The sequence below is a fragment of the Lipotes vexillifer genome, unplaced genomic scaffold (assembly GCF_000442215.2).
Source record: "Lipotes vexillifer unplaced genomic scaffold, Lipotes_vexillifer_v1.1 scaffold1250, whole genome shotgun sequence".
Lineage (NCBI taxonomy): Eukaryota > Metazoa > Chordata > Mammalia > Artiodactyla > Lipotidae > Lipotes > Lipotes vexillifer.
In genome coordinates this window covers 82,020-106,569 of record NW_006789326.1, presented here as the reverse complement: position 1 = coordinate 106,569, position 24,550 = coordinate 82,020, and the positions used below count along the sequence as shown (strand labels likewise).

Below are 24,550 nucleotides of genomic sequence, written 5' to 3'. Positions count from 1 at the left end.
GATATCGTATATTAACGCATATATGTGGAATCTAGAAAACTGGTACAGATGAACTGGTTTGCAAGACAGAAATGAAGACACAGATGTAGAGAACAAAAGTATGGACACCAAGGGGTGAATGTGTGTGGGGGGGTGGTGCTGGTGGGATGAATTGGGAGATTGGGATTGACCTTTGTACAGTAATATGTATAAAATAGACAAATAATAAGAAGCTGCTATATAAGAAAAAATGAGTCAAGAAAAAAAAGAATACTTCAGTCAAAAAGAGGAACTTCCAATTCATTTCATTCAAAGACAGAAGTTGAGTGGGTTAAATGGCTTAAGACAATACATTTCATAATTTTTCAAAATCTGAGTATATTTTTTGTTGGTTTCTCTTTCATATGCCAAAAGTATCCTGGTCAAGGGAAGAGATAAATGCCTTTACAGAATTAATATTTACAAGTTGAAATTGAATTTCTTTAAAAAATTAAGTAAAATGTATTTTTTTCTTCTGTCAAAGAATAATTTTCCTCTCTGCACTTAAAATGAACAGATTCTGTGATTATTTCCCATTGGGCTAAAAAATTCCCCCAGCTTTGGATTCACAGCTGTTATAAGGTAGAGAAGCTAGATAGCCTGATAAAAGGATAAGGGGACATTACATTGTTGGCACCTATGTCAAAGCAAAAGCCTGTCAATGCACATTATTTTACATTAAAACAGGGAAGGTATGAGAAAACCTCAATAATCTAACACAGAGAGCAAGAATCCTAGTGTCCTCTTGCATGTCTACTGCCCACTTATCTTAGTTCAGGTTATTGATATCTAAATATTCATTGAATATTTTTCAGAAGAAAGGACATCTCTGAAAAGAAACGCAACAGAAAGCAGATACCTTTTAATGATAAAAGCAAACCTTTCTCTCATCTCTTCTAAGAAAGAAATAAAATTTACTTGTCTGTGGCTCTCACCAGTTAGGTATTTGCTGAACAGAGGAAGGGAAAAGAGCTGAATAAAATAGTGACGTCAAACCAAAAGGAAGAAAGAGTGGCATAAAAATGGGATAAAATCAATGATAGAGAAGGGAAGTAAGCTGACAATTAGGTTCATGAATTATGGCTCTCCTGATTCTCATTAGGAACTTGAAACAAGAATTTGGTGCAAGAAACTACTTTACCTTTGAGGTCTTATAGATCATCCAGCAGATAAGCAGATTCTATATTTGTGTGCAATCTGCTTAATCCTGAAAGGACTTAGCCTCAAGTGAATAATGTAAACTCTTTTTCACAGAATGAGATTGTATGAGAAAAAGTGGTCCTGGCCTCTAGCACCCTAGAATTTGAGGTAATACGCAGAGCATATATTGATTCCATGTAATACTGTCTCAGAAATCGATTTTATAACAAGTCATACATTTTTTGATATATCTTAACTTTTGCATTGAGGACAGTTTCTTTCCATAGCACAGCTGTTTTCACCTGAGGGAAGATCTCTGTAAAACTTATTAGATGACCTCCTATTTTTCTGGGATGGATCTAAATTTTATAAATGTGCTCTCTCAATGAATCAAATAATCTTTCTGATTTATTAGTTACTATGTAAAATGTTTTTGAAGAATTCTTTGAATGCTCAAGAATTTGAAAGCTGGGTAGAAAAAAGTTCAAATTAATGTGATGTTTCATTTTTCCCCCCATCATTACACTCTTCAGCACCTAACTGGCAACTATCTACAGCAAATCCAAAAAACTTCTGTAACATTCATTAAACAGACAGGTTAAATATTACAAAGTTTCTGGATCAGTCATTATTAATATAACATTAAAAGTAGGCTTAAGTTATACCAAATAGTAAATATCCTTTATGGAAGAAAATAAAAATATATATTTTGTCACAGGTAATAAGTATATAAATTATGGAAATTATTTTAGCAAACTTAGCAAACTCTCACTTATCCAGCAATAATTTACCTGGAGTAAAGAAAATCATGCATTTATGAAAAGAAAATTACTACAAATAAGTGAAAACATTTGTTTTCTTGAAACCACACAGTCCAGACATGCGAAACAAGTTTGAGCAGTAGCAAAGGAGGGGGCAAAGGCTGTGGATTCCAAGTCTGGAAAGTATGGTAGAAGAATTAGTTAAGAAAGGAGATTTGGCTTGCCGCAACTAGAGAAAGCCTGCGCACAGCAACGAAGACCCAATGCAGGAGAAAGGAAGAAAAAGAAAGAAATAGAAAGGAATGAAGAAAGAAAGAAAGAAAGAAAGGAAGGAAGGAGAAAGAAAGAAAGAAAGAAAGAAAGAAAGAAAGAAAGAAAGAAAAAGAAAGAAAGAGAAAGAAAGAAATTAAGAAAGGAAGGAAGGAAGGAAGGAAGGAAGAAAGAAAGAAAGAAAGAAAGGAAGGAAGGAAGGAGAAAGAAAGAAAGAAAGAAAGAAAGAAAGAAAGAAAGAAATTAAAGGAAGGAAGGAAGGAAGGAAGAAAGAAAAAGAAAGGAAGGAGAAAGAAAGAAAGAAAGAGAAGAAAAAGAAAGAAAGAAAGAAAGAAAGAAAAAGAAAGAAAGAAAGAAAGAAAGAAAGAAAGAAAGAAAGAAAGAAAGAAAGAAAGAAAGAAAGAAGGAGATTGGAAGGGAAAAGGAAGGAAGATGTAGATGGAGCCCATCAGACCAATTGGGATCCTATTCTATTCTTAGTTGAGAGCTAAGAAACAGAAAACTGTAGCAGACTACATTAACCTTGTTGGCCATTTTTAATCAAGTATTTTAAATGATGTTTAGTGATCTTAAAAAGTGACTACTACAGTACTTTTGTACTTTGGGATGGAGGCTGCAGTAGGGTAACTGTGTTCCCAAATCATCCTAAATACAAAATTACATCAAATCCATTTTCTATTCATTTTTAACAGCAATTTGGGATTATCTTTGCTCAGTATCCTGCTTCCACAGTTACCCCTAGAAATAGAGAAGTAATTGTGTAGATTTTACAGTCTTATAAAGGAGTTTCTAAGGCAACAATAGCCGATTTGGGATATGGGGAAAGATTATGAACATTAAACAGTGTAAAGAATGTAATAAAAATCTTTACTTTTTTTTAAAGCTTAGTATTACCCCACATCTTTTTTTTTTAAGCATACATATAGATGAGGAGTCTTTTAAAAATCCAATTATCTTAAAGAGGATAAAAATTTGTCAATAAGATTGATGATGTTTCTTCAAATTTCAAGAATATGGGCACATCAGTAATAGTCTACTCCTTGGTAGAGCACAGTCCAGGCCCAGCAGCATCATTACTTGGGAGACCATTAGAGATGCAAGATATCAGTCTCTGCACCAGACCTAATGAATCAGAATCTGCATTTTAACAAGATGCCATGTGATTAATGTACATATTAGAGAAGCGCTGTTCTAAACTTTGAAAAAGAAAGGCATACCTCCCATGCATTAGAGTAACTTCAGCTATTAAAATAATACAGAACTTAAAGAAAGGGTCAGAGATGACTTCAAAGTCTGGAAATGAAACAATCCACGCAAAGAGCATAAAATTAAGCCATTCTGTAACACTGAATTTCTAACTGCCCGTGTTCCTGTCATGGAAAGGATAACATATAACCAAAAAGATTTCCATATACAGTTGATCTTTGCACAACATGAGCTTGAACTGTGCGGTCCACTTACACATGGATGTTTTTCAGTAGATAGATAAGTACTACAGTACTGCTGGATCCGTGGTTGGTTGAATCTGCAAAGGCAGAACCATGGATTGGCAGTGGAGGCAGGGGAGAAAATGTAAAATTATATGTGGATTTTCAACTGAGCCTCTAATCACTGTTGTGAAGGGTCAACCGTACTTTATATTTTACCTCAAAGGCAATTATTAATTACCCCTCCCACATTATTTTTTGAAAACAATTTTTTTCTCAAATTATGCTACCACATATAGGATTAATTATGTTTCATTGGTTAAAGATAAAATATGTTTTCAATATACTAAAAAAATTTAATATGACAATTTTTGGTTTTCTTTACAAAGATAATTTAGATGTTATGTTGTAAAATATGGGTTTTTTCTTAAAATTGAGAAATAGCATTGTCTTAGCTTTAGGTGTACTCAGAATGACTTGATATATGTAAATACTGCAAGATGATCACCACAATAAGTCTAGTAAATATCTGGCACCATACATATGTACAGATTTTTTCTTGTGATAAGAACTTTTTATACTCTCTTAGCAACTTTCAAATATGCAATACAGTATTATTAATATTAACTATAGTCACCATGCTGTACATTACATCCCCATGACTTATTTTATAACTGGAAGTTTATAACTTTTGACTCCTTTCATGTGATATGCCAAACCCCCAGCCCCTTCCTCTGGCCTCACCAATCTGCTTTCTGCATGTATGAGCTTGTCTTTTGTTTTTTAAGATTCCACATATAAGTGAGGTCATACGGTATTTGTCTTTCTCTATCTGACTTATTTCACTAAGCAAAATGCCCTCGAGGTCCATGTCCATCCATGTTGTTGCAAATGGCAAGATTTCATTCTTTTTTATGGCTGAATAATTCTATTATCTATCTATCTATCTATATCTATCTACCTATCACATTTTCTTTATACATTCATCCATCGATGGACACTTAGATTATTTCCATATCTAGGCTAATAAATAATGTTGCAGTGAATATAGGGGGGCAGATATCTTTTCAAGTTAGTGTTTTTATTTCCTTTGGATAAATACCCAGAAGTGGAATTGCTGAATTGTATGGTAGTTCTACTTTTGTTATTTTGAGGAACCTCAATAGTATGAGATGATATAACATTGGGATTTTGATTTGTATTTCCCTGATGATTAGTAATGTTGAGTATCTTTTCATGCACCTGTTGGTGATCTATATGCCTTCTTTGGAAAATGTCCATCTAGATCCTATGTCCATTTTTAATAAAATTGTTTGATTTTTTACTACTGAGTTATATCAGTTCTTCACATATTTTGGATATTAACCACTTATCAAATATATTATTTGCAATTATTTTCTGCAGTTCAGTAGCTTGCCCTTTCATTTTGTTCATGGTTTCCTTTACTGTACAGAAGCATTTTTAGTTTGATGTAGTTCACTTGTTTATTTTGTTGCTTTTGCTTTTGGTGTGAAATCCAAAAAATATCATTGTGAAGATGTATATCAACGAGTTTCTGCTTATGTTTTCTTCTAGGAGTTTTATGATTTCAGGTCTTATTTTCAAGTCTTGAATCTACTTTGAGTTAATTTTTGTATGGTGTATATTTTTGTGCATGGTGTGAGAAAGTAGTCCAGTTTGATTCTTTTGCATGTAGCGGTTCAGTTTTCCCAACACAATTCATTGAAGAGACTCCTTTCCCCATTGTATATTCTTGCCTCCTTTGTTGTAAATTAATTGACTTTATATATGTGGGTCTATTTCTGGGCTCTCTATTATATTCCATTGATCTATGTTTTTATGCCAACACTGCATAGGTGTGTGCAGAGAACACTTTCCTCTCTGAACTTCTGAGTAAACCCGGGAGGCTTTGTCTACTTGTCAAGCCTATACTTAGCCCTTGCCCTCCAGCACCTGTAGCTTTTAAAACATCTCTTCCATCACTTTGTTTCTTAGAAATGTGACTAAAGATGTAAAACACTTCTACACAATTCAGAGGTGATTAAATTGAATAAAATGAGCTAAAAGCCAAAAAAGATTTCTAGAGCATTATAATATAGTTTGAAACCACGGAGCATGGTGTCACCAGCTTTGTTCTTTCTTAAGATTGCTTTTGTGGCTTCATATGAAATTTTTAGGATTGTTTGTTCTACTTCTGTGAAAAATGCCATTGGAATTTTGATGGAGATGGCACTGAATCTGTAGATTGCTTTGAGAATATGTTAACAATGTTAATTCTTCCAATCCATGAACATGAAATATCTTTACATTTATTCGTCTTCTTCAATTTCTTTAATTAGAGATAATTTTCAGTGTACAGGTCTTCCAACTCCTTGGTTAAATACAGGTACTTTTCTTTTTGATGTTACTGTAAATGAGACTGTTTTCTTAATTTCTCTTTCTGATAGTTTGTTGTTAGTGTAAGAGATGCAACAGATATTTGTATATTGATTTTGTATCCTGTAACATTACTGAATTTGTTTATTAGCTCTATAAGATCGCTGGTAAAATCTTTAAGGTGTCCTACATATAATATCATGTCACCAGCAAATAGTGACAGTTTTACTTTTTCCTTTTGAATTTGGCTGATTTTATTTCTTTTTCTTCTCTGATTTCTGTGGTTAGGTATTCCAATTCTATGTTTAATAAAAGTGGCAGGAGTGGGCACCTTGTATTGTTACTGATCTTACAGGAAAAGCTTTCAGCTGATATATATATGGCCTTTATTATATTGAGGTATGTTCCTTCAATACCCACATTACTCAGAGTTTTTATTATAAATGGATGCTGAATTTGGTCAAATGCTTTTGCCACATCTATTGAGATGATCATATAACTTTTATCCTACATTTTGTTAACGTGGTATATCACATTGATTATTTTGCAGATGTTGAACCATCCTTGCATTACTGGGATAAAATCCACTTGATCATGATGTATGATCCATTTAATGTATTGTTGAATGCAGTTTGTGTTTTGTTGAGGATTCTTTGTGTCTATGTTAATCAGGTTTATTGGCCAGGATTTATTCTAAATCATAATATTGTAAATTATACCCTTAAAATTTAAATTTTTATGTTTAAAGTCTCTATTTTCTGAAGACAATGTGAATTTATACAATTAAAAAAAATCTTTATTGGAATATAATTGCTTTACAATGTATTGTTAGTTTCTGCTGTATAACAGTGAATCCGCTATATGTATACATATATCCATATATCCCCTCCTTCTTGCGTCTCCCTCCCACCCACCCTATCCCACCACTCTAGATGGTCACAAAGCACCGAGCTGATCTCCCTGTGCTATGCAGCTGCTTCCCACTAGCTATCTATTTTACATTTGGTAGTGTATATATGTCAATGCCACTCTCTCACTTACTCGCAGCTTACCCTTCCCCCTCACCGTGTCCTCAAGTCCATTATCTACATCTGCATCTTTATTCCTGTCCTGCCCCTAGGTTCTTCAGAACCATTTTTTTTGGATTCCATATAAATGTGTTAGCATACGGTATTTGCTTTTCTCTTTCTGACTTAATTCACTCTGTATGAGAGACTCCAGGTCCATCCACCTCACTACAAAAAACTCAATTTTGTTTCTTTTTATGGCTGAGTAATATTCCATTGTATATATGTGCCACATCTTCTTTATCCATTCATCTGCTGATAGACACTTAGGTTGCTTCCATGTCCTGGCTATTGTAAATAGAGCTTCAATGAACATTGTAGTACATGACTCTTTTTTGAGTTATGATTTTCTCAGGGTATATGGCCAGTGGTGGGATTGCTGGGTCATATGGTAATTCTAGTTTTAGTTTTTTAAGGAACCTCCACACTGTTCTCCATTGGCTGTATCAATTTACATTCCCACCAAGTGTGCAAGAGGGTTCCCTTTTCTCCACACCCTCTCCAGCATGTACTGTTTGTAGAGTTTTTGATGATGGCCATTCTGACTGGTGTGAGGAAATACCTCATTGTAGTTTTGATTTGTACTTATCTAATGATTAGTGATGTGGAGCATCCTTTCATGTGTTTGTTGGCAATCTCTATATCTTCTTTGGAGAAATATCTATTTGGGTTTTCTGCCCCTTTTTGGATTGGGTTGCTCGTTTTTTTGATATTGAGCTGCATGAGCTACTTGTATATTCTGGAGATTAATCCTTTGTCAGTTGCTTCGTTTGCAAATATTTTCTCCCATTCTGAGGTTGTCTTTTTGTTTTGCTTATGGTTTCCTTTGTTGTGAAAAAGCTTTTAAGTTTCATTAGGTCCCAGTTGTTTATTTTAGTTTTATTTCCATTTCTCTAGGAGGTGGGTCAAAAGGGATCTTGCTGTGATTTATGTCATAGAGTGTTCTGCCTATGTTTTCCTCTAAGAGTTTTATAGTGTCTGGCCTTACATTTAGGTCTTTAATCCATTTTGGGTTTATTTTTGTGTGTTGTGTTAGGGAGTGTTCTAATTGCATTCTATTACATGTAGGGGTCCAATTATCCCAGCACTCCTTAAAAAAGAGGCTGCCTTTTCTCCATCATATACTCTTGCCTCCTTTATCAAAGATGAGGTGACCATATGTGCATGGGTTTATCTCTGGGCTTTCTATCCTGTTCCATTGATCTATATTTCTGTTTTTGTGCCAGTACCATACTGTCTGGATTACTGTAGCTTTGTAGTATAGTCTGAAGTTAGAGAGCCTGATTCCTACAGCTCCGTTTTTCATTCTCAAGATTGCTTTGGCTATTCGGGGTCTTTTGTGTTTCCATACAAAGTGTGAAATTTTTTGTTCTAGTTCTGTGAAATATGCCATTGGTAGTTTGATAGGGATTGCACTGAATCTGTAGATTGCTTTGCGTAGTAGAGTCACTTTCACAATTTTAATTCTTCCAATCCAAGAACATGGTATATCTCTCCATCTATTTGTATCACCTTTAATTTCTTTCATCAGTGTCTTATAATTTTCTGCATACAGGTCTTTTGTCTCCTTAGGTAGGTTTATTCCTAGGTATTTTATTCTTTTGTTGCAATAGTAAATGGGAGTGTTTTCTTAAATTCTCTTTCAGACTTTTCATCATTAGTGTATAGGAATGCAAGAGATTTCTGGGCATGAATTTTGTATCCTGCTACTTTACCAAATTAATTGATTAGCTCTAGTAGTTTTCTGGTGGCATCTAGAATTCTCTATGTATAGTATCATCTCATCTGCAAACAGTGACAGTTTTACTTCTTCTTTTCAGATTTGGATTCCTTTTATTTCTTTTTCTTCTCTGATTGCTGTGGCTAAAACTTCCAAAACTATGTTGAATAAGAGTGGTGAGAGTGGGCAACCTTGTCTTGTTCCTGATCTTAGTGGAAATGGTTTCAGTTTTTCACCATTGAGGATGATGTTGGCTGTGGTTTTGTCATATATGGCCTTTATTATGTTGAGGTAAGTTCCCTCTATGCCTACCTTCTGGAGGGATTTTATCATAAATGGGTGTTGAATTTTGTTGAAAGCTTTTTCTGCCTCTATTGAAATGATCACATGGTTTTTATCTTTCAATTTGTTAATATGATGTATCACATTGATTGATTTACATATATTGAAGAATCCTTGCGTTCCCGGGATATAGCCCCACTTGATCATGGTGTATGACCCTTTTAACGTATTGTTGTATTGTTTGCTAGCATTTTGTTGAGGGGTTTTGCATCTATGTTCATCAGTGATATTGGCCTGTAGTTTTCTTTCTTTGTGACATGTTTTTCTGGGTTTGGTATCAGGGTGATGGTGGCCTCGTAGAATGAGTTTGGGAGTGTTCCTCCCTCTGCTATATTTTGGGAGAGTTTGAGAACGATAGGTGTTAGCTCTTCTCTAAATGTTTGATAGAATTCGCCTGTGAAGCCATCTGGTCCTGGTCTTTTGTTTGTTGGAAGATTTTTAATCACAGTTTCAATTTCAGTGCTTGCGATTGGTGTGTTTATATTTTCTATTTCTTCCTGTTTCAATCTCGGAAGTTGTGCTTTTCTAACAATTTTTTCATTTCTTCCAGGTTGTCCATTTTATTGGCATATAGTTGCTTGTAGTAATCTCTCATGATCCTTTGTATTTCTGCAGTGTCAGTGGGCACTTCTCCTTTTTCATTTCTAATTCTGTTGATTTGAGTCTTCTCCCTTTTTTTCTTGATGGATCTGGCTAATTGTTTATCCATTTTGCTTATCTTCTCAAAGAACCAGCTTTCAGTTTTATTGATCTTTGCTATTGTTTCCTTCATTTCTTTTTTCATTTATTTCTGATCGGATCTTTATGATTTCTTTCCTTCTACTGCCTTGCGGTTTTTTGTTCTTTTTCTATAGTTGCTTTAGATGTAAGGTTAGGTTGTTTATTTGAGATGTTTCTTGTTTCTTGAGGTAGGATTGTATTGTTATAAGTTTCCCTCTTACAACTGCTTTAGCTGCATCCTATAGGTTTTGGGTCGTCATGTTTTCATTGTCATTTGTTTCTAGGTATCTTTTGATTTCCTCTTTGATTTCTTCAGTTATCTCTTGGTTATTTATTAGTGCATTGTTTAGCCTCCATTTGTTTGTATTTTTTACAGTTTTTTCCTGAATTTTTTTTTTTTAAAGAAGATGTTGGGGGTGAGAGTTATTAATTTATTTATTTTTGCTGTGTTGGGTCTTCGTTTCTGTGAGAGGGCTTTCTCTAGCTGTGGCAAGCGGGGACCACTCTTCATCGTGTTGCGTGGGCCTCTCACTATCGTGGCCTCTCTTGTTGCGGAGCACAGGCTCCAGACGTGCAGGCTCAGTAGTTGTGGCTCACGGGCCTAGTTGCTCCGCGGCATTTGGGATCTTCCCAGACCAGGGCTTGAACCCGTGTCTGCTGCATTAGCAGGCAGATTCTTAACCACTGCACCACCAGGGAAGCCCTTTCCTGAAATTGATATCTAGTCTCATAGCACTGTGGTCGGAAAAGATACTTGATACGATTTCAATTTTTTTATATTTACCAAGGCTTGATTTGTGACCCAAGATATGATCTATCCTGGAGAATGCTCCATGAGCACTTGAGAAGAAAGTGTATTCTGTTGTTTTGGGAATGAATGTTCTATAAATATCAATTAAGTGCATCTTGTTTAATGTGTCCTTTAAAGCTTGTGTTTCCTTATTTATTTTCATATTGGATGATCTATCCAGTGGTGGAAGTGGGGTGTTACAGTCTCCTACTATTTTTGTGTTACTGTCGATTTCCCTTTTATGGCTCTTAGCATTTGCCTTATGTATTGAGGTGCTCCTATGTTGGATGCATAAATATTTACAATTGTTATTTCTTCTTCTTGGATTGATTCCTTGATCATTATGTTGTGTCCTTCTTTATTTTAAAGTCTATTTTGTCTGATATGAGAATTTCTACTCCAGTTTTCTTTGATTTCCATTTGCACTGAAAATCTTTTTCCACCCCCTCACTTTCAGTCTGTATGTGTCCCTAGGTCTGAAGTGGGTCTCTTGTAGACAGCATATATATGGGTCTTGTTTTTGTAACCATGCAGCGAGCCTGTGTCTTTTAGTTGGAGCTTTTTATTTTTTGTGGTATGCGGGCCTCTCACTGTTGTGGCCTCTCCCATTGCGGAGCACAGGCTCCAGACGCACAGGCTCAGCAGCCATGGCTCACGGGCCTAGCTGCTCCGCAGTATGTGGGATCTTCCTGGACCAGGGCACAAACACGTAATCCCTGCATCGGCAGGCAGACTCTCAATCACTGCGCCACCAGGGAAGCCCTTAGTTGGAGCATTTAATCCATTCACATTTAAGGCAATTATCAATATGTATGTTCCTATTACCATTTTCTTAATTGCTATTGGCTTGTTTTTGTAGGTCTTTTCCTTCTCTTGTGCTTCCTGCCCAGAGAAGTTCCTTTAGCATTTCTTGTAAAGCTGGTTTGGTGGTGCTGAATTCTCTTAGCTTTTGCTTGTCTGTCAAGGTTTAATTTCTCTGTCAAATCTGAATGAGATCTTTGCTGGGTAGAGTAATCTTGGTTGTAGGTTTTTCCCTTTAATCACTTTAAATGTATCCTGCCACTCCCTTATGGATTGCAGAGTTTCTGCTGAAAGATCAGCTCTTAACCTTATGGGGATTCCCTTGTATGTTATTTGTTGTTTTCCTTTGCTGCTTTTAATATTTTTTCTTTGTATTTACTTTTTGATAGTTTGATTAATATGTGTCTTGTTATGTTTCTCCTTTGAATATCCTGTATGGGACTCTCTGTGCTTCCTGGGCTTGACTGACTGTTACCTTACCCACAAGAGGGAAATTTTCAACTATAATCTCTTCAAATATTTTCTCAGTCCCTTTCTTTTTCTCTTCTTCTGGGACCCACATAATTTGAATGTTAGTGCATTTAATGTTGCCCCAGAGGTCTCTGAGACTATCCTCAATTCTTTTCATTCTTTTTTCTTTATTCTGCTCTGCAGTACTTATTTCCACTCTTTTATCTTCCAAGTCACTTATCCATTCTTCTGCCACAGTTATTCTGCTATTGATTCCTTCTAGAGAATTTTTAAATTCATTTATTGTGTTGTTCATCACTGTTTGTTTGCTCTTCAGTTTTTTTAGGTCCTTGTTAAATGTTTCTTGTATTTTCTCCATTTTATTTCCAAGAGTTTGGATCATCTTTACTATCATTACTCTGAATTCTTTTTCAGGTAGACTGCCTATTTCCTCTTCATTTGTATGGTCTGGTGTGTTTTTACTTTGCTCCTTCACCTGCTGCGTATTTCCCTGTCTCCTCATTTTGCTTAAGTTGCTGTGTTTGGGGTATCCTTTTCTCAGGCTGCAGGTTCGTAGTTCCCATTGTTTTTGGTGTCTGCCCCCAGTGGGTAAGTTTGGTTCAGTGGGTTGTGTAGGCTTCCTCATGGAGGGGACTGGTGCCTGTGTTTTGGTGGATGAGCCTGGATCTCTTCTTTCTGGTGGGCAGAACTGCATCTGGTGGTGTGTTTCGGGGTGGCTGTGAACTTATTATGATTTTAGGTAGCTTCTCTGCTAATGGGTGGGACTGTGTTCTCATCTTGCTAGTTGTTTGGCATAGGGTGTCCAGCACTGGAGCTTGCTGGTCGTTGAGTGGAGCAGGGTCTTCGTCTTGAGACAGAGATCTCAGGGAGAGCTCTCACCGATTGATATTACTTGGGGCTGGGAGGTGTCTGGTGGTCTGATGTCCTGAACTTGGCTCTCCCACCTCAGAAGCTCAGGCCTGACACCCAGCCGGAGCACCCAGACCCTGTCAGCCACATGGCTCAGAAGAAAAGGGAGAAAAAATAGAATGAAAGAAAAAACAATAATAAAATAAAATAAAATAAAGTTATTAAAATTAAAAAATTATTAAAGTAAAACAATTAAAAAGTAATGAAAGAAAAAAGAAGAGAGCAACCAAAGCAATAAACAAATCCACCAATGATAACAAGCGCTAAAAACTATACTAAGATAAACATAAAAATCAAAAAGTAGTCAGTCACATAAAGCAAACCCCAAGTCCACACTTGCTCTCAAAATCCACTGCCTTAATTTTGGGATGATTTGTTGTCTATTCAGGTATTCCACAGATGCAAGGTGCATCAAGTTGATTGTGGAGATTTAATCTGCTGCTCCTGAGGCTGCACGGAGAAATTTCCCTTCCTCTTCTTTGTTTGCACAGCTCCTGGGGTTCACCTTTGGATTTGGCCCCATCTCTGCATGTAGGTCGCCCTTTGGCATCTGTTCTTTGCCCAGACAGAAGGAGGTTAAAGGAGCTGGTGATTGGGGGCTCTGGCTCACTCAGGCCGGGGGGAGTGATGGGTACGGAATGCAGGGCAAGCCAGTGGTGGCAGAGGCCAGTGTGATGTTGCAACAGCCTGAGGCATGCCGTGTGTTCTCCTGAGGAAATTCTCCCTGGATCACGGGACCCTGGCAGTGGCAGGCTGCACAGGCTCCTGGGAGGAGAGGTGTGGATAGTGACCTGTTCTTGTACACAGGATTCGTGGTGGCTGCAGCCGCACCCTTAGCATTTCATGCCCGTCTCTGTGTCTGCAGTGATAGCCGCGGTTCGCACCTGTCTCTGAAGCTTGTTTAGGCGGTTTTCTGAACTTCCTCTCCTCGTGCACCCTGAAACAATGGTCTCTTGACTCTTAGGCAGTTCCAGACTTTTTCCCGGACTCCCTCCTGTTTAGCTGTGGTGCACTAGCCTCCTTCAGGCTGTGTTCACGCAGCCAACCCCAGTCCTCTCCCTGGATTCTGAACTCCAAAGCCTGAGCCTCTGCTCCCAGCCCCCACCCACCCCAGCAGATGAGCAGACAAGCTTCTCAGGCTGGTGAGTGCTGGTCGGCACTGATCCTCTGTGCAGGAATCTCTCCGCTGTGCCCTCTGCACCCTGTTGCTGCACTCTCCTCTGTGGCTCCAAATCTTCCCCCTCCCCCACCCCCGTCTCTGCCACTGAAGGGGCTTCCTACTGTGTGGAACCTTTTCCTCCTTCACAGCTCCCTCCCAGAAGTACAGGTCCCATCCCTATTCTTTTGTCTCTGTTTTTTCTTTTATCTTTTGCCCTACCCAGGGACGTGGGGAGTTTCCTGCCTTTTGGGGAGTCTGAGGTCTTCTGCCAGCATTCAGTAGGTGTTCTGTAGGAGTTGTTTCACAAGTAGATGTATTTTTGATGTATGTGTGGGGAGGAAGGTGATCTCCATGTCTTAATCCTTCGCCATCTTGAATATCCTCTGTACACTTTCTTTTTATTCTAAGCACCCCACTGATTTTTTTATTTTTACAGATAAAGAGAAAGACAAAACTAATGAGATGCCTTATAAATCCTACCCCTTTCAGTAACTTGAAGTTTAATCCCATCAGTTTTACTGCCACTTAGTAAATTAAGAGATCATAAATGGGAAATCAAATAATGCTGCTTTTAATTCCCCAGTTATATAAATAACAACTCTAAATGAAATCAAATTTTAACTACATAGCTTCTTACAGTGACCTAAGTTGGACAGATAAATGGAGACTTTCATCATAAAAATTGCAGTGAATATAAATGTCAAAGTCTCCAGCGAACCATTTAAAATTTAATCTTGGCCACCAGTCCAATCTAGGGAGTAGGGTACACCTAGGGTAGGGAAAATCCTCTAACAGTCCATGATTTGATGAAGAACTTAAACCTCAAATCCCACAGAAACTTTTCCTACAGTCATAATAGCTGATGAAATTCTGCACAAATTTCTCTGGTTGCAGTGATATTAAAAGCAGCTAAAAACATTTTTAGTAATGAAATGCAATTCAGACAGCACACTCATGCAGGCACATTTTAGAAAAACACAGCATGCAATATAGAGGACCAAAAAAAACTGCACAAAAGTATGTCACAAGTACAAAGTTTAGAATAAGTTAGAGGAAACATGCTTTGATTTACCCTTTCATCTTCTTCTCTTCTCCTTCTTCTTGTTTTCCTTTTTCTCCTTTTCCTTCTTCTCTTTCTTCTCCTTCCTTTTCATATCCTTCTCCTCTTTCCTCTCACTGTGAAGACATCTGTATAAGCAGGTACAAACTACTACAACAGCAACAACTACAAGAAGACAGGAAACAAATGACATGTGACTCTGAAAACTAATCACCAAGATTCCAAACCAAGCAGAAGAAATAAACATTGGTTACATTTCTGCAGTTAGAAAATGTTATTTTCTATACATATACATTTATATTCCATCTCGAGCCTTCAGTATCTAAATCCAATCCCCTGGAATCACTTAAACAGTCCACAATAAGTCAGAGCCTTTGCTTAATTTAGAAAATTATCCAAAGCATATTTGGGAAATAGACTCATATGACTAATAATTTTGAAAAAAACATGTATCATTTAGGGTTTGTTACTAAGTGGACATGTAGAATATAAAAGAATATATAATCACCAACACAAGGTAGTATATCACAGAAAAGGTCAGGTTTTTTTCAGACTGTTCTACTCAATTTCAACCTATAAAAACTACAGCAACTGAAAAGTCATTGAAAAAATAATGTGCATCTCATCTTCATATTACATTTTCATTTAAGTAGTATCAAAGTTTAAGATACTTACTTGCAGTAAGAATAATCAGAGCAATGATTCCTGTATCTGAGAAAAAATGAAAACAGTTTTGAAGATATTAAGCATCTATGGGTCCTAGATAGCAGCTGTATTTTAATTTTGATCATCATCTAAAAACTACAGCAAAAATGTTTATCAATCTAGTTTTAGCATGTCTGCTACTGCATCCAAGTCATTTTGATCACAGAACCCTTTTAAACAGATTCCAGGTACAGGATCCACCTTGTGCAACTCTTAACAGGAGCCTCATTTTTCATTGCTTTGTGCTTTAGCTACCACACCAGGTTATTTTGTATAGGTTACTAGGACTGTTAGAATTTACTAGATTAGAGAAAATTATCTACATGTGTCTATATATACTACCACTTACATTTGTTATGGTACCTGCACTAATAAAATAACTATAAATGTCAATTATTACTAATTATTTGTGACACATTGTTTCTTCCCTACCTACAAATGATTGGAACATGATATTTCCATGTAGAACTTTAAGGCCTCATAGTACAGGGTTATTAATAACAAAATAATACCTAAATCCTCAAAGTCATCAAGTGATAGTATTTCATCACTGGGATTGGGATATCCTAGGAAAAAAATGGAAAAAGGTAAAATGAAAGACTAAATAAATCTTAAAGATCTATAAATTCATGGGTTTTGGTCTTGTGCCTTTTTATAATTCATAATTATAATTTAATTTTCCTTATAAATTATATTAATGTTTCTTAAAAGTTGCATCATAAAATATTATAAATTTATATCCAATGCCATCAACATTCTTCTTCCTGTCCACTGATATTCCTTGCAACTAATTCTGTGGTATAGCAAGCAAATTTATCATTAGTGTATTCCAAAAAATTAGGCTTGAATTCAATACGATTCTACTTAAAAGACAGAGGAGGGATTAAAAATGATTTAGAAGTTGCTCTGGAGTAGAAAGACTCTTCAACATTATACAGGCCATTTATAAAATACTCATGGCTAACATCATACTCAATGTTGAAATACTAAAACTTTTTTCCCTTAAGATCAGGAACAACACAGAATTCCTGCATTTGCCACTTCAATTCAATGTAACATTGGAAGTTTGGGTCAGAATCATTACGTAAAAAAGCAGTTAAAAATATCCAGATGGGAAAGAAGAAATAAAATGATCTCTCTTTATAGATGACATGATTTTTTATATAGAAAGCTCTATAAAGATCACACACGTACACAAAAACACATACACAACTGTTAGAACTAATACATAAATTCAGCAAAGTTGAAGGATACAAAATGAACACACAAAACTCAGTTGTGTTTCTATACACTAACAATGAACAATCCAAAAATGAAATTAAGTAAACAATTCCATTTACAATAGCATTAAAAAGAATAAAATACTCAAATAAACTTAACCAAGGAGATGAAAGACTTGTACATTGAAAACTATAAAAATTGCTGAAAGAAAATGAAGAAGACATAAATAAACAGAAAGACAACCTGTGGTCATGGACAGGAAGACAATACTGTTAAGATGTTAATACTACACAAAACAATTTACAGATTAAATGCACTCTCTATCACCATCTTGAAAATGCATTTTGCAGAAAAAGAAAAATACAACCTATAATTTATATGGAATCTCAAGGGACTAGCAACAGCCAAGACAATCTTGAAAAAGAAGAGCAATGTTGAAAGGGCTCATACTTCCTGATTTCAAAACTTACTAAAAAGCTACAATAATAAAACAGAATGGTACTGACATAGAGACAGACATACAGACCAATGGTATAGAATATAGGGCCCAGAAATAAACCCTTGCTTATATGGTCAAATGATTGTTCACAAGGGTGCTAAGAGCATTTAATGGGGAAAGGGCAGTCTTTTCAACAAATGATTTTTGGAAAACTGGATATCCATAGGCAAAGAATGAAATTTGACACTTATCTTACACAATATACAAAAATTAATTCAAAATGAATCAAAAACAAAAGACTCAAAACTATAAAACTCTTAGAAGAAAACATAGAGGACAAATTTCATGATGTTGAACTGGCAATGACTTTTTAGATGTGACACCAAAAGCATAGGCAACAAAAGAAAAAATAGATATATTGGACGACATCAAAATTAAAAACTTTTATGCACCAAAGGACACTATCAACAGAGTAAAAACCAACTCACAGAATGGGCAGAAACATCTGTAAATCATACATCTGATAAAGGATTGATATCCGAAATATATTATGAATTCCTAAAACTCAATAACAACAACAAAAAGCCATTTTACAAATGGTCAAGGGACTTGAATAGACATTTCTCCAAAGAAGATATGCAAATGTCAAGAAGCACATGAAAAGCTGCTCACCATATCACTAATCGTTAGGGGAATAAAAGCCACAATGAGATACTACTTCACACCTATTAACTAACATAGATTATGATGGTTATTATATAAAAAACAGAAATTAACATGTGTTGGCAAAGATTTTGAGAAATTAGAAACTTTGTACATCACTTGTGGGAATGAAAATGGTGCAGCCACTTAAAAACTTTTTAAAAATGGAAGACAGTATGTATGTTCCTCCAAAAATTAAAAAAGAATTAATATATAACATAACAATTCCACTCCAAGGTATATACCCCCAAAAAATTTTCAGAAGGGGGACTCAAACAGATACTTGAATGCCAGTATTCTGAAAATCATTGTTTAGAATGTCAAAAGGTGAAAACAACCCAGTATCTATCGACAGATGAATGAATAAATAAAACGTGGTATATACAAACACTGGAATATTTTCAGCCATAAAAAGGAATAAAGTTCTGATACAAAGTGGATGAACTTTGAAGACATTATGCTAAGTGGACTAACCCAGACACAAAGGGACACATGTAAAGTACCACTTAAATGAGGTATCTAGGTAAGTTAAATTCAGAGACAGAAAGTAGATAGAGGTTATTGAATGTGGGAGGAGGGAGAAAGGAGCATTACTGCTTAATGGGTATAAAGTTTTAGTTTGAGATGATGAAAAAGTTTTAGAGATAGATAGTAGTGATGGTTGCACAACAATGTGAATGTATATAATAATGCTACTGAATTGGATGAAATGGTAAGAAAAATTAAATAAATGTTGATCTGGAAGAATTACTGTAAGCATTCTGCCAGACATTAAAACACATTATAGTACTAGAATGAAAAACAACAACAACTGGGTGTTGGCACAGATATGGATAGAGTTCAAGGGAACAGATAGAAGACTAAAACACCTATGGATTTAATGGATGATAAAAAGTGGCACCTCAAAACACTTGGAGAGAAGACAAGTTATTCAACAAATGGTGCTACTTTGCCATTGGATGGGGGTGGGTGGAGTGAAGAGGTACCCAATCCCATTCCACATACCATAATGAATTTCAGATGTACCAAAGATTTAAATCCAAAGAATGCAATTAGGATGCATGGTTGAAATGTTTATATAATTTCAGCTTGAGGAAGTCCTAAAACTTTTATAAGAAAGACACAACACTCATAGCCATTAGGGAAAACATCGATATATCCAGCTACCTATTAATGTAAAAGTTTTGCACATATAAATGACTACCAATAGGAGAATAGTTAAATAAAATATGATGGCATATATTAAAGTCATCATTTAAAAGGATGAGAATAAATCAAAATACAATCCCAATATAAGACATTAAGTGGAAAAATGCTAGTTTCAAAAAATATGAACAGTATGATGCCATTTTTGTTTAAGAAGATAAACACCAAATTAAATGTATAGCTACATATATAAGGATTTTGATGTACAGAAATAGATACAAAGACACCCAAACAGTGATTAACTAAGGTAATAGGCTAGGAAGGGAGAACTAATCTTTTACTCTGTATACTTCTGTAATGTTTGAAAATTTACAAAAATATATTAATGTATAAAAATATACTCAGGTAACAAAAAGTTATAAAAAGCAACCCATATCTAATAGTACAGTATAAAATCCTAAAAGAAAACTGACTAGTGAAAATAAAGCAAAAAAATAAAATAAAATAAAATAAAATAAAATTTTAAAACAGTCCTAGGAAAAAAGTTCACTTCACATTAAAAGGGCTTTAATTTATAGTAAGTTCAAATCAACAAAAAAAAAGTTTTAGAAACCTAATAGAAAAATGAACAAAGAACATGAATAAATAAATGTAGACAGAAAAAGTTAAGCCTCACTGATAATTAAAGAAATGCAAATTAAAATAAGACATGATTTTACACCCATCACTTTATAAATTTCTTAACTATAAGTAGGATAAAGAGTTACTGAACCTGGATATTTTGCAAGTGGAGTCTTGGTTGGATGAGTAGGCTTGTAACCTGGAAAAATAAATTTGACTCAATTCACCATCCTTGTCAATACAAAATTATGAATTTAATTTTGGTTTTTAAATTTTTTTAAAGATTATTTCTCAAAATAAATAATACACATGCACTCAGAACTTTGCATTTCTACTCCTGGGTTTAACCTAAATATATATTTGTACAAGTGCATAAGGATGTGTATATAAAATGTTCACTACAACTTTGTATTTTATAATGAAAATCCTAGTAGTTAACTAATTATAAATCATAAAGTTTATGTATTCTTTTAAAAGATCCAAGTAGTATATTCCATAATTTTTTTCTTTTTCACTAAGGATTTCTTGGACATTTTTTCATATTAGCACATTTAGATCTGACTTAACACCATTATATGTTGCTACTGATCCTTTTGGTATAGTCTTTCTCTAACTGATGATAAAAAATGATTGACAATCCCATAAGGAGAGTTGACTTTTTATTTTAAAAGAAAGATCGCTGTGGATTCTTCTCTTCATAGGCTTTTTCTCACAAACAATTCACATCTTCTTCAAACACTAAACTGTATCATTGTTTTATAAGTCCTTATGAAATGTTTATGGTCAACTTTCAAAAGAGCATATCAACAAATATAATACACCACAGTGTATAGGCCCACTAGGACATGGATGGGTCAATGAATATAAATTTCATATGCAATCTTTATATATCACCCACCAAAAAAACATCTCTTTACCCACAAAACTTCACAGCACTCACCAAGGTACTGAAGGAGGTTACTGGGTACCAGGTTTACAGGAATTATATAAGGTGTTCTAATTACCATGTTAACATGAATAATCCCCCTCAATCCTTCAAAATATCAGGGCAATAGGAAACAAACAAATTAGATGCCAGTAATTGACATTAGTTTGAGTCATTAGACAACAGGAAACTAGAACCCATAGAAATGATGTTACTTGAGTGAGCAGAGCCACACTAGGACCCTGTATGCAGTCTGCCCAGGTTAATGCTCTTCCCTCTCTTCCTCTTGTCTCTTGCTTCTGCTGCAACTAAAAGGAAGAAGCCAGAGAAAGCAGCCCTGAAATCAGGAATATAATTCCTTCTACCATATCAAAATAGTCTCTCAAGTCTTAAGCAGAGCAGCTAATTAGTAGTCCCTGCCAGAAATCCTCCATTTCATTTCAATAAGTAAGGACTTCTCCTGCCTTTCGGTTGTTATGAAATTTACTCTCTGTTGCCAAATAAAAATGCCCAGTAAAGATACAAATGATATTTGTATGAGGTGGGGAGTGGTAGAAATACTGGTCTTATTCTGGTGACAACAGAAATTTCCCAATATAAAAAGAACAAAACTGGTTGCAGTCTGGAAAATGAAACATAGTCCTGGACCTGGAAGATACCCTGTAAAGGTGATGCTGTAAGTCATACAAGCTACCTAAGAGCTTTCTAGATGCCAGGCACTGTGCTAAGTGCTTTAAATGGATCCCATTTTGACTTTGTTGTCACCCAGTGAGGAAGGCATTAAATCATTTTACATGTAAGTAAATATATTTAAAGTTTACGTAACTTGTCCAAGTTCACACATCTCTTGATATCTGTGGACTATGGCAAATACTTTCAGAATCACTAAGCATAACAACTAAAATGGCTGTAAATATATTCTTCCTCTTTTCATTACTAAAAATGATGAATGAGTGTAAATCACATGAATTTAAAGGATTTTTTTGTAAAATATAAGCAGGAAGTTACTAAATCTGAATGGCTCAAAATTGGGAGTTTTGTATTGAGAGGAATCAGCACTGAAGAACAAACCACATGGGATTACTACTTTCATATCATTTATATGAATTATGCCGCTCATTCTTAACTTATATAGGTAAAAATTCCCATGCTTCGATTTACTCTGAAAAATCATTCCCATCTATTTTTATACATAAAAATACCAAACAAGAGACATCAATATACCTGTGTTCTTTGCTAACAGAATGTGCTAAGACTCTATAAAAACATACAAAATCACAACAGCAGAATTCTATGTAAGTTCTGTCATACATCTCTCATGGAAATGGCTACAAGACAGAGTTAAATACAAAGATTTATTTTTTCAATTATTCTTGTCAATGTCAAAGAAATAAAAACTAAAAGACAAAATTTAAAAACAAGGAAAAAGACAACATTTGTACCTTTAATACACTTTGGCATCTCAGGCTCCCAAGTATTATTACCACCACAGAACACTAGGTCGCTGCCATTAAGGTAAAAACCCTGGAGGCATTCAAATATCACCACTGCTTGGTAGGAAAAATTTTCTCTACTTCCTGATACCATTATTCCATGTTTGAGTACTGGACGTTCACATTTGACCACTGAAAATTGGAGAAATTCCAGAATTAATAAAAAGCTGTTTTCACACAGGACCAGAAAAACTAGTGCAAAGTAGTAATTTCCAGTGGGAAGAAAAAGCCGAGGAATGAAAGGCAAGATGTTAACTGAAAACAAAAATAGACTTTATTTGTGCATCTGAATTTCAGGCAAATGGATTTAGAGAAACTTAATAACGTTTTTCCACCTAGAACAGACATTATACTTTATTGGCTTTCCTACATTTTTTTCCATTAATGACAAGTTTTGAGAAAGTGTGACTACCAGGTACAAATTCAGGGCAAGTTCAAAACTTTTGATACTTTTGATACTCTTTAGCTCTAGGATTTTTTCTAAGGTCATGCTGACACTAATTACAGTACCCTGCTCTTTTAGAAAGGTAGCAAAGACTTTTTTGAGAAGGTAATATTTGAATTCGATTTTAAAAGTTGAAAAGAAGCTAGCCAGGCAAAATGCTCAACCCTCACACCAGTGTACTCTGGTGTTTCCCATTCTACTCTACTTCTCCAAAGTAAAATATAGGTCGTGACCCTCTAGATTGACTTCATTATCTATGAATGCATTTTGCAGAATTTGGAAAAAAACAAACAAACTGAAAAACACTGGGCTGAGCAGACAGTTCAAGAGGATATCTTATGAAATTAAATCTGAGCAATAGATAAGGGCCAGATAATACACAGCCTTTTAAACCAGAATAGTGTTCTTCCTCCTTTCCTGTGGATCTGAATTTCCATCAAGTATCCCATCATTTCTGTTCAGCCAGGAGAACTTCTTTATCAATTCTTGTGTTCATGTTGGCTAACGACAAATTCCCCAAACTTTTGTTTATCTGAACCTGTTTTTTATTTATTTCACCTTCAGTTTTGGAAGATTTCTCCTTGACAGTGAATTCTAGGTTAAGTGTTTTATTTTTCTTTCAGCACATTAGCAGAGATTATTGTCTTCTCATCTCCACAGTTCCTTAAGAGACATCAGCTGTCATTCTTAACGTGGGTAATGGGGGGATGGGGGTGGGTGGGTGTGTCCTCAATATAATACCTTTTTTCCCTGGCTCCCTTTTTATTTTTTGTTTTCAGTAGTTTTACCATGATGTATTTAGTTTGGTGGGGGTTTCTTGGTAAAATTAAAATTTTTACTTGTCCTGCTAGGGTCACTGAATTTCTTGTACCTGTAGGGTTATTGTTTTGGATCAAATTTGAAATATTTTGGCCCGTGTTTATTCAAATAATTTTCTGTATTCCTCTCTCTCCTTTCTTTCTGAAACTTCAATTACATGTATATTTGACTGCTTGCATTGTCACATTTTTATTTTAATTTCAGCCATTCTAATAGTTGGTTAGTGGTATCTCATTGTAATTTTAAATTACATTCCTGTAATTACTAATGGTATTGAGCAACTTTTCATGTACTTTTTGCCATCTACATATCACATTTGGTGAAATATGTCTATTACTAATTTTTGCTCATTTAAAAAAATTGTTTTCTTATTATTGTGTTTTGAGGGTTCTTCCTATATCATAGATACAAGTAAATTATTAGATACGTACTTTGAAAATATTTTCTCCCCATCTATTGCTTTTTGTTGTTGTTCTCTTAATAATATCTTTTGCAGTCCAGAAATTTTGAGTTTGGAGTATCCAATTTATTATTTTTTTCTTTAAAGCATCATGCTTTATAGGTTGTATTAGAGAAATCTTTGGCTAGGTCACAAATATTTTCTGTGTTTTCTTGTAAAAGTGTAGGTTTCATATGTATGTCTATGCTTCATTTTGAATAAATGTTTGCATATGGTGCTAACATGGGCTGAGGTTCTTTTTTTTTTTTTTTTTTTTTAGCATATGGGTGTTCAATTGTGCTGGTACCATTTGTTGAAAAAATTGTTCCCCACTGAATTGTCTGTATACCTGTGAAAATCAACTGGACATATTTACAAGGGTCTAATCCTAGACTCACTATTTTGTTTATTGCTCTATATATCTATCCTTTCACCACTACCAAACTGTCTTGCTTATATGCCTTATAGTATGCTTTATACTAAGTCTTGACATCAGGTAGAGTACATCCTCCAGTTCATTTTCAAAAACTGTTTAACTATTCTAGCTCTTTTGTCTTTCCATAT

At 35.1% G+C, this 24,550-nt stretch overlaps 1 protein-coding gene across 1 annotated transcript in view; it reads right to left on the bottom strand.

Moving 5' to 3' along the window:
* Positions 1 to 15,047: 15,047 nt before the first annotated feature.
* LOC103074903 (membrane cofactor protein-like) overlaps positions 15,048 to 24,550 on the bottom strand; it is a 30,703-nt gene continuing 21,200 nt past the window's right edge. Inside the window, exons 6-10 of the mRNA XM_007462581.1 lie at positions 22,233 to 22,415; positions 20,017 to 20,064; positions 16,249 to 16,302; positions 15,707 to 15,742; positions 15,048 to 15,196 (exon numbers count right to left, since the gene is read on the bottom strand). Coding sequence (XP_007462643.1) covers positions 15,048 to 15,196; positions 15,707 to 15,742; positions 16,249 to 16,302; positions 20,017 to 20,064; positions 22,233 to 22,415 — 470 coding nt within the window. The remainder of the gene's footprint in view (positions 15,197 to 15,706; positions 15,743 to 16,248; positions 16,303 to 20,016; positions 20,065 to 22,232; positions 22,416 to 24,550) is intronic.